Source organism: Kryptolebias marmoratus, linkage group LG10 (assembly GCF_001649575.2).
Source record: "Kryptolebias marmoratus isolate JLee-2015 linkage group LG10, ASM164957v2, whole genome shotgun sequence".
Lineage (NCBI taxonomy): Eukaryota > Metazoa > Chordata > Actinopteri > Cyprinodontiformes > Rivulidae > Kryptolebias > Kryptolebias marmoratus.
The window spans coordinates 23,876,339-23,886,987 of record NC_051439.1 but is presented as its reverse complement, the minus strand read 5'-3'; the positions used below and the strand labels follow the sequence as shown (position 1 = coordinate 23,886,987).

The following is a 10,649-nucleotide window of genomic DNA, read 5'->3' as shown; positions in this document are numbered from 1 at the left end:
CAAGTCAGCAGTCTTCCCCATGATTGTGTAGCCTATAGAACTAGACTGAAAGACCATTTAAAGGCCTTTGCAGGTGGTTTGAGTTAATTAGCTGATTAGAAAATACAAGTTTCACTTTTTAAATGGAATTACTGAAATCAATCTACTTTTTCATGATATTCTAATTTTATGACCAGCACCTGTATATGAGCCTGTGTGGATCAGAGGAAAGCCATAATAAATTCAAACTTGTTCTTAAGAATGACTGAAGTTGTAAAGTCATTCCACCCTGGAAAAGAAATGATTCAAATGGATCATGAGTTTGATTCACGCCCTGTCACTGTTTTCTGAAACTGAACAAAAAAAAGTTCAAACAGCATCAGTGTTTGCATAGCTCTGCGTGATGTTTGATAGAAGTGAGACGATATGAAGCATGCTGCCATATGCTGCTTTATCTGTACCACAGCAGCCATCATCAAGGACAGAAACTCATTGTTTGTGAGCAAGTTAGAGAAAACTGCTGCTGGACTGCCACTGAGCAAGGCACTTAGCCCTGATTTCTGCAGGGAATCTGCTCAGTGGGCGACAGGAGGAGAGCGTTGGCTGATCTGACGTCAAAGGTTCGATCCTAACTGAAGCTAACACGCCCAGCTGGATGTTTGCCCTGAGAGGTTCCTTTCCTGTCTGAGCAGGAACTTCTGGATCCTCTGAAAGGTTCCTCAAGAGGAAAAAGCTACAAGCAGCGAACAACAACAAACAGCTCTGCTGCAACTGAGGACGCGTCCACATCTGGACAGGTGGTGACATGAACGTGAGGACATTGTTTAGCTTTTCTCTGCTCAGATCAGTTTGTTTCTTAGTTTTAACTCTCCAGATGTTAATTCCTCTGAGACCTAATGAGGTCTTGATGATGGCTGCTGTGATGTACTGCTTTATCAACATTATTATTATTATAATTACAGGCCTATTAATGATGATTTGTGTGAGAAAAGCTGAAAGAAGGAACAGCGTCTGGGATTTATACAGCAACCTGCTTCTGCAAAGAACCGTCTCCCATCAGGAGACGAGTGTGTGTGTGTGTGTGTGTCAGTCCTGTGGTCATCACGGAGCTTCAGTTATTCAGACAGACGTCAGTCAGACACTCGGTCCTCTGCACGGTGTCGCTTGTGTTCAGTGGACTCTTGTGTGGATCTGTGTTCTCGTTCCAGTTTTTATCAAAAGTGCATTCTCTCATCCCTGAATCATGCAGAGGGATGGAACAGAAAAAACAAACTTACAGCAATACATAGAATATTATACCTTGTGCAAAGGCATAAAACCGGCGTAACGAGCGCTGCATAGACACACAGGTTCTGACATTAATCATCTCAGGGTTTACCAGAAATTTCCACCATCGTACAAAATCAACCGAGAATCCAAACCTGATGTAAAACCAGCAGAAACCTCTTAAAGATCCCTGTTTACAGACAGGGTTCCTACACAGTTGATGTCACACATCTAACCTCCAACCTTTGCTGTAAATTTACAGAAAACTTTTGCACAATGGCTCAGAAACATAATGAAAAAACAAACAAACATATAAATAAATACTGTTCAAAGATGGATTAGAGTGGCAACACCTCCGAAAAAGCTGATGGTCTGAAGGACAGGTTTTCATTAAAACAATGTTTATCTTTTAAATTCTTTAAATGTCATAAATGTTCTGCAGTTACAGCATCTTTTCAGCCTTTAATCAATAAAATGAATTTTCAAAAAAATCTACCATGCAAGATGCCGACAATGAGGTAAAAAGCCCTCTGCCTTGTTTCAGATTTTTATTTTATATTATATTATATTTTCCATATCTTCAGCTGGTCTCCTGAAGTCAGGACGTCTCATAAACCTGCAGGTGCTCCAGCTGTGAGCTACGACCGATTCTTCTAAACTACATCACCCACAGGACATCAGGTGAAACAGGAAGTCCTGATCCCCTCTACGCCCCTTCTGCTTGGGTCAAATGAAGAAGATCAATGATTTGTTCAAAGTTCAGCACAAGGAGCCAATCAGAGGCAGAGCAGGACGAGCGGTTCTGATCCGTAATAAATCCGGTCTGTTCTCAGACAGGAGGACCCTTGCTGTAAGGAAGCAGGAAATCTGTTGGTTTTTAAATCATCCTAACAGGATGTGGATGTTGAACATGAGCTGGAGCAACACATGCAGGTACTGAGCCTCTAAGCTTCGCCTCCTTTAAGGTTCAAACAACCCGCCCACTTTGACTGGCAGGAAATGAAACTCCAGATGTTTGCAGAGAAAACTTTCAGGTGTCTATATATTATGGTCTGTACGATCACAGCTCAGTGATGTCCGGTGTTTTATAGACAAACTATTAAACATGGATTTAAGTTCAGACTGGATAAATGTTCTTTAAGCTGCTTTGGTTCTTGGTCATGAGTGTTAGGAAGAGTAAACTAAACTAATATTGTAGAAGATGAACCAACGTCCTTCAGGGAGGGTTAACCAGTAGCTGCTGATGAATCTCAATGACTGATGTGGGTTAAAACAATTTAAAAACATGTAAAACCCTACTTTAATAAAAAAAGTGAAGTTCTGACTTCCACACAGCTGATTTTATTTATGTCTGTAGGAAGTTTAGATTAAAGCTCCTGTCTTGTTAAATCCTCTGCAGCTGAACTGAAGTTTTTCTTCATTTCTGCAACAGAAAATGTTTTAAGCACAGCAACTTCCTCCCGACTTCGAGGGCTGAGTCTAATTTAAACAGAATAAAAAATAGGATGCAGAGAAGCCGACGTCCACATGAGGACTCAGGTCTCAGGAGGGACAAAGTCTGCAAACAAAAAACACTTCCAGACTATTTTCTTTTTTCATACTTATCCAAACCTAGAAAAAAACTATTTCCTGACGTTTCAAACCTGTGTAGGAACCCTGTATAGAGGTCAAAGATCAAAGGAATAAACCACCAGTGTGCTGGTAAACCCTGTTCTGATATTCAGCGTCTGCAGCGACCAGAAGGCAAACCCTGGACGTCCACAGAATAAATTATTCATGAAAAATATTTAGATATTCACTTTAGATCAATAAAGCGTGTCTTTATATTTAGTCTGCATGCAGTCGACTGCATCACGTGCAGGCAAACACTTTAATCTGATGTTTCTTTGGCAGACCAGAATCCAGCTGGACATGCATAGAGAGGTATGTACAAGCAAAGGGTGGACCTGCAGGTGTTCTGGAGATCAAACCTGGTCCAGAACCCACAGGAGGGTGGACCTGCAGGTGTTCTGGTCCAGAACCCACAGGAGGGTGGACCTGCAGGTGTTCTGGGGGTAAATTTGTGTGCAAACATTAGAGAGGCCCGTTAGTTGGTGTTGTAGGACCAGTGGTGGATCTGATACAATCTGACAGGAACCTAGTGCTGACGGTTCCAATCGGACCACAGCTGGGACTACATTAGACTCTGTACACCACTGGTTCTGGTCCCTTCAGAGCCCGTCATCCTTCTCTGTGTCGGGGGAAACGGGTCTGGATACGGTGAAGATGTCCTGGCGCTGTATTTTGTTTTTTGGTGTGGTGGAGGTGGGCGGAGCCCCCGTGGACGGACGCTTCGGGTCTGACAGCAGTTTGAGGATTTCAGCTACCTGACCCTCCAAGACCCCCAGGCGGCCTCCCAGAGTCTGGATGTCCCCCCGGAGCTCCAGCCGGGTCTCGAGCAGCGCCGCCTGTAGGGCCTGCTCTGACATGGAGCAGAAGGGGTGAGGAGACTCTGTTCCCCCGGGGAGGGGGCTGGCGGGTTGGGGGGTCCGTGCCTCGCCGGCCCGGTCAATCCGTAACTCGCTCTTGGTGATGCCGCTGTCGCACGAGTCTGTTTTACGGAGCGGGTTGTTACCTCCTGCCTCTCCTACACCTCCTCCCCCTCCTTCTGCGTGACCTTTGACCTCCTGAGACAGCATCTCCACGGAAATGGCCTTCACGTTGTTGTTTAGCCCCTCCTTCCTGTTCTCCACTGGAGCCATGTTGCTCTTTAGGCGCATCCATCCGCTGGGCCTGACTGCGGGCTTTCCCAGCCCGGGACTGCTGCTGGTTTTGGACCTGACAGGATCCGGTCCCGCTCCAGCAGAACTGGGCTGCAGCTCCATCAGGTCACAGTTGTTCTGCTTGGCAGGAGGCTCAGAGGGTCGGCTGTAGACCGGAGAATCCTGCAGGGGCGTGACCTGCGACACGGTCAGAACGCTGCTGCTGGGCGGGGCCCCGTTCTGCAGGGAGCCGGGGGTTCTGTGCAGGTGGAGGGGCAGGCTGGAGGGGCCCAGCTGCAGGGTCTGGGGGTGAAGGTGCTGGTGGGCTTGTTGGTTCTTCTCCAGGTCCGGCTGGGAGGCAGCTGCGGTGCCCTGGCTGCGGAGCTCCTTCTGCTGCTTGAACTTCTGGAAGAGTTTACGGACGGGGTGGTCCTGGGGGATAGTGATCTGCACCTCGTTCTTCGCTCGCTCACGCTCCTCTTCCTCCTTCTTCACATCGCTGATTTTACGGAAAATAATCTGGAAGAAAAACAGAGACATGAACATCATGATCTGAACTTTTTATACAACATATAAAAGACAGTTTAGCGTCAGGAAAACTGCATCAGTTTCCAACAGAAAGGAAAGAACCGATTACTGACAAATCACTAATTAATAGTTTGGTCTAAAAGTGTCAAATAAAAGCTTGGAAAGTGTTTTTGGAGTCAAAAACAACACAACATTAATCCTGAAGGAACAGCTTCATTCTGACCGAGAGAAACTGAAAATCTGCCTGCTGCCATGAAACAGGGAGATTTAATAATATACTGATTGTAATTAATCTGAACCTGGACGTTTTCCTCCTTGAGATACCTTTTGTTCTGAAGTTATTTGTATAAGTGGTGATAATAAACCTAAACAACAACATCCAGATAAAACAACACAAACGAACGGATCAAACCCTGATTTAACTACAATCTCTTTAGAAAAAGATGCGCGGTGGCGTCCTCACATCAGCTGTCAGAAGAAGAGTGACTGTTCTCTGATTCTCAGTGCAGGACAAGCTCTGGACTGTAAAAGCAGCACAAATAAAACATGTTTACAAGCTGCCTAAATGTGTGCAGGCTCTTTAAATATTCATGAGCAGAAGGAGCACAGTGGGATTTGTTCAAGGTTTATTTAGGGATTTATTTCAGGTTTTATTCAGGGTTTATTTAAAGTTTATTCAGGGTTTATTTAAGGTTTATTCAGGGTTTATTCAGGATTTATTCAGGGTTTATTTAAGGTTTATTCAGGGTTTATTCAGGGTTTATTTAAGGTTTATTTACAGTTTATTTAGGGATTTATTTCAGGGTTTATTCAGGGTTTATTTAGGGTTTTTTCAGGGTTTATTCAGGGTTTATTTAAGGTTTATTTACAGTTTATTTAGGGATTTATTTCAGGGTTTATTCAGGGTTTATTTAGGTTTTTTTCAGGGTTTATTCAGGGTTTATTTAAGGTTTATTCAGGGTTTATTTAAGGTTTATTTAAGTATTTATTTAGGGTTTATTCAGGGTTTATTTAAGGATTTATTTAGGGTTTATTCAGAGGTTTGTTCAGGGATTCTTTAGGGGTTATTTGGATTGTTTATCAGTGTTTATTCAGGGATTTTGTCTCTTCCCACAGGTGGTAATAATAACAGGAAACACATCCAGACAGATGTTTGATACTGAACTGACTGATGATTACATGTAAGGAACACTCATGACTTTGTCTGTTTTCCTCAGAATGATGACACACAGGGTTGTTGGAGTCTCTAAGGACACGCTCCAGATGAAATATATACTGTTAGGCATAAAGAAAAGCAGAAAAATGACTCAAAACATTAAAGGATGAAAAATAGACCAGAAGAATAAAAACCAACAGGTGAAGATTAATTACAGCAGAGGAGTGAGAGGAACCGGACAGAAGGAGAACGATCAACCTGGTACCAGAACCCTGGTACCAGAACCCTGGTACCAGGACTCTGAAACCAGAACCCAGATACCAGAACCCTGGTACCAGAACCCAGATACCAGAACCCTGGTACCAGAACCCAGATATCAGAACCCAGATACCAGAACCCAGATACCAGGACTCTGAAACCAGAACCCTGAACATTCACAGCTTGTTGCTCCTGTCATTAGCTCAGATTTTTCTGAGGTATGAAATTGAAATATAATAAATTCCTTCAAGGAATGCATATCGCCCGCCGCCCTGCATACCAAAGTTTCAAACAAAGATGTCATGTGATCAGTTAGAACTCAAAGAATCTGTTGGGGATGACTCTCAACTACTACACCAAATCTTAGCTCAGTATCTGTCCAACCCACGGAGTTGGACTGCTTTCTTGTGGCAGCCATCTTGAATCGAATTGACCCCAAAGGTTAATCAGTTGTAGATGTCCATCCAATGATTAGTTTCTGAGAGGTTCATTAAATATTCCATCAGATATTTTGCTAACAGACAGACAGACACATCTGACAGCAGCAATCGCAGTGTTCATTGATCTGATTGGATACTGACGGATGGATCTGCAGTTTATCAGAGCGGCTGAATATTCAGAAGAACCAAACAGTTCCTTTTAAATCTGTTCGTTCTGAGAGGTTTGAGAAATAAATACTGTCCTTAAAAGATGACTAAAAACACTAAAGAAGCTGAAGTCTTATATCAGTGAGTTTAACCTCAGGATGAATGAAGTGAGGGGATTTCTGCCTCCTAATCTACTGAACTCAATATCAAATGTGGCCTGTGAGGATTTTAATGCAAAGCATTCTGGGTAATCGACGCCTGCAGGCGTTTCTCTCTATGAAAACATTTTTAACTCATTTTTCTATCAGACGTTAGTCTTTGGTTCCATCCAGGAGGAGGTCTGTGTTTCTGTGACAGCTGACAGTTTTCTGCAGAGCTGATTCACTCATTCATCACCAAATCACTCATTCATCACCAGAACCGTACGGCAGGAAGCGGCAGAGAGCGGACGTGGGGAGAGAACCATCCCGGCGTACAGAAATGATGGAGGAGGCCATTAAAAAGAAGCGAGAACTGTTTGTGTGACGGCCCAGAGTCAGATCAACCTGCAGAAACAGCAGGGATGAAGAACGCTGAGGAGGAGGAGGAACGCTGAGGGGGGGGAACGCTGAGGAGGAGGAACGCTGAGGGGGGGGAGGAACACTGAGGAGGAGGAGGAACGCTGAGGAGAAGGAGGAACGCTGAGGAGGAACGAAGAGGAAGATGGAACGCTGATTACGAGGAATGCACAGAAAGTCCCTACAGCAGGAAACAACTGGGCCTTCCACCAGTGAAACATGATCCAAACCCAGACAGGTGACTTAGAAACACTTTACAGGTTTCTATTTAACAGGGGGTCAGGATGGAGAAACAACCAGCAGAAACAGGAAGTATCATTTATACTCTGATAAAACATAAGAGAAGCAGGTCAGACATAAAACAGACTCATCAGATTAAAGCTGACAAAAAGAATTTCATCAGTGAGAGCCGAGCTTCCACTACAGTAAAGACACTGAAATGGAGTCACACACAGCTGATTAGGCCCCAAAGCACCGGTTAACCCGGGTTAGCACGGGTTAACCTGGTTAACCTGGTTAACCTGGTTAACACCGGTTAGTGTTAGCCTTGTATTCTGAAGCGTGATGTCGTCTCTGATGATTCGGAGCTTCCTGTGAGCAGGAAGTGATCTGCTAAAACTGAACTAACGCAACTAAGACTGGAGCTGCACAAACGTTACTGCTAACCAATATTAGTAGAACATCAATATCGCAAAGAATTCCAATAAATCACAAACACAAAGTGAGTCCAATTAAAGATCCACAGACACACACACACACGCACACACACACACACACACAGCGTGGTGCTGATAAAGGTATTCTGCAGGATCATCCTAACTGAGTCAACTCTTGGTGCAGCTCCTGGATCATTTTAGGAGTTTCAGAAGTTCTGGAAAATAAAGGAGGAGATTATTGTTCAGAAACAGGGACTGAGGAAAGACTTTCAGATGTTCTGCAGAACTTTGCTGCTGCACAGAAAGCAGGAAGGTTCTGATTCAGTGAAGATCCGGTGATGGTGTTCCCTCTGTTCTACTAAAAACTGAGCATTTTAAAGGGATCAGGTGCAGATTCTGCAGGAATGAAACTGTGAGCTCAGGTTGTTGGTGAGGGGATTAGATCTGGTGTGTGTGTGGGGGGGGAATACTCAGTCCTCAGCCTGATTAAATTCATTCTGTTGTGTTGAAGTTATGTTTTAAACACACAGCAGTCAGAATGATGGATAGATATCCCATCGGTTCATCTAACAGCAGCTGGAGGAAATAAAGGCCCTAAGAGGACCTCAGACTCAGGAAATCTGACCCTGGCCTCCCGTGGTGGACCGATGAGAAAATAAAACAATCAGAGCGTGTGACGGTATGCAGCGCTGACAGAGGAACGTAACGGCTCCGCTCCGGCTGCCACCGGAGGAACTCGTATCATAAAACTAAAAATAGCAGCAGACTAAAGGAGGCTGAAGGGGAGAGAACAAAAACTGCAGAGCTGACACGAAATTTACTGACACAAGAAAACAAAAGAGACTGAGATCTTAAGGGCTGTGTGTTTTTTATCGTGACGGTCTGAAGAATAGGAAAATAAATACCTTTACCGACATTTGCACTAATTGCAGCTAATCGGAACACCTTCAATAATAAGGTCCACGTCAGAGCATTAAAACACACAACACGTTACAGAGTCTGCTGCTCTGGAGCTACAGGTGTGTGTGAACACAACGCCAGGGCGGGAAGACATCAGCAATGACCTCAGAGAAGCAGATGCTGCTGCCCATCAACCTGGGTCAAAGGTCATCTGGAGTCCATCCTTCTACAGAGAGAAAGATTATTTACAGGAGAAGACAGCTGCTGATCATCGCAGCAGGTTCACCCCGAAGGTCAGACCGTGCAGTGCTCCGAGAAATGAGCTCCATCTCAGCCTCAGTCAGCAGGTTAAAGGTCAAAGGTCACAAGGAAGGGTTGCATTTGGCCGTAGGAGCCCCTGCTCTCCAGAACTCAATGATTCAGGCAGTTCTTCTGTGAACAAATGAGTAAGAAGAGGCTCTGACTACTTCCTGAAGCCACTGCTGCTGACTTTATTCAGGTTTGTGTCTGAGCGCGCTCAGTTCATCGTCCTGATCTGAAAGATCGGCCCTCAGTTGGAACGCTCTGTCAGCCCACTCGCTGCACAGCAGAAAGAAAAAGCGCCATGAATAATCCAGGGAGGGCTGGTAAAAGCCTCCCAGAACAAGCTGTCCTGGAAAAACTGGGCCTCCCTCATCAGAAACATTTCTTCAGACAGTCCTCCCAATAAACACATGAGCTGTTTTACTGTTTCAACCAAAAACAGACCAATCGGGTGGATTTAGATCAGCGTGGCTTTCCTTAAAGGAATGCATATCGCCCGCCACCTTACAGGCCAAAGGTTTACCTAAAGATCTCATGTGATCTGTTACCCCTCAGAGTCCATGTTGTGGATGACTCTCAGCAACTACCAGACCATATTTTAACTCAGTTTCTGTAAACGAAATGAACAAGTTACACATTTTCTAAGTTCAGTCAGCTGTGGCGGCCATCTTGAATCAGTTGTACATGTTTGTCCTGTGATTACTTTGAGAGTTTCTTTAATATTCATCTACTGGGTCATGAGATATTTTGCTAACAGACAAACAAACACACACACACAGTACAAACATTTTTGCGTTATCAGCATAATAACTGACAATGTGTCTGTTTGATTGAACTCAGACCAGCGTTTCTCTGAGAGCGTCTTTGCTGCGAACAGCTGGAGACGATGTGTGTGTGAGAGTGATGACACTGAACCGTTCAGGAAATGAATCCCAACGATCTGCTGATAACAGCCTGAGATCATCGCAGGGTTCGCCTACCTCAGCTGACAGAATCTCACTGGATCTGATGAAGAGTCGTTAACGTTTCCTCCAGGATCAGAGCCGACACTTTTACTGACAAAGAGCAAACTGCAGAGTTAACAAGCTCTCCTGAAGCATTAAAGCAACAACTGAGAACATCTGCACGCTTTTCTAAAGGTAATCCATCTCTCAGACAGGTGAGGAGGCGTTACCTGCCTCTGGGAATCGGTGAAAAGAAGAGTCGGAGTTCAGGGGAATGCAGGTTTGCTGTACGATGACTGAGCTGACAGCTGCTGCAGATCTGCATCCCCTGGTGGACCTGAGGGTCAGAACCTGATACCTTCACGAGGACGTATGATGATGTGACTGAGGAGCAGGACCAACAAGCTGAACAAAGTCAAAACAGCGTAAAGACTGAGAACCTCCGTGTACCTCGAACCCAGCTGCATTTGTTCTGGCTGCTATAAAAGGCAGGTGATCATGTAACTGCCTGTGTGTCTGTCTGTTAGGTTGGATGGATGAATGAATGAATGCTGCAGGTTCAACAACCTTCCTGTGATCTACCACATCTGCTGAATGCTGGAGAATTCAGGACCAAGTCTGGAGAAACAGGCACCAATTATTTAGCATCGACACAATCGCCTCCTTTCTGGCTCTGATTCCTGACGTTCATGAATCTATGAAGTGCAGACGTGGCTGGAAACCATGACAGCGTATCGATCTGAACACGTGACCAGCGGGACGAAAGGAAAGAAG

At 44.7% G+C, this 10,649-nt stretch overlaps 1 protein-coding gene across 1 annotated transcript in view; it reads right to left on the bottom strand.

The window, feature by feature from the left end:
* Positions 1 to 154: 154 nt before the first annotated feature.
* kcnh5b (potassium voltage-gated channel, subfamily H (eag-related), member 5b) overlaps positions 155 to 10,649 on the bottom strand; it is a 30,296-nt gene continuing 19,801 nt past the window's right edge. Inside the window, exon 9 of the mRNA XM_037977956.1 lies at positions 155 to 4,505. Within this exon, the coding sequence (XP_037833884.1) occupies positions 3,456 to 4,505 (1,050 nt within the window). The 3' untranslated portion in view covers positions 155 to 3,455. The remainder of the gene's footprint in view (positions 4,506 to 10,649) is intronic.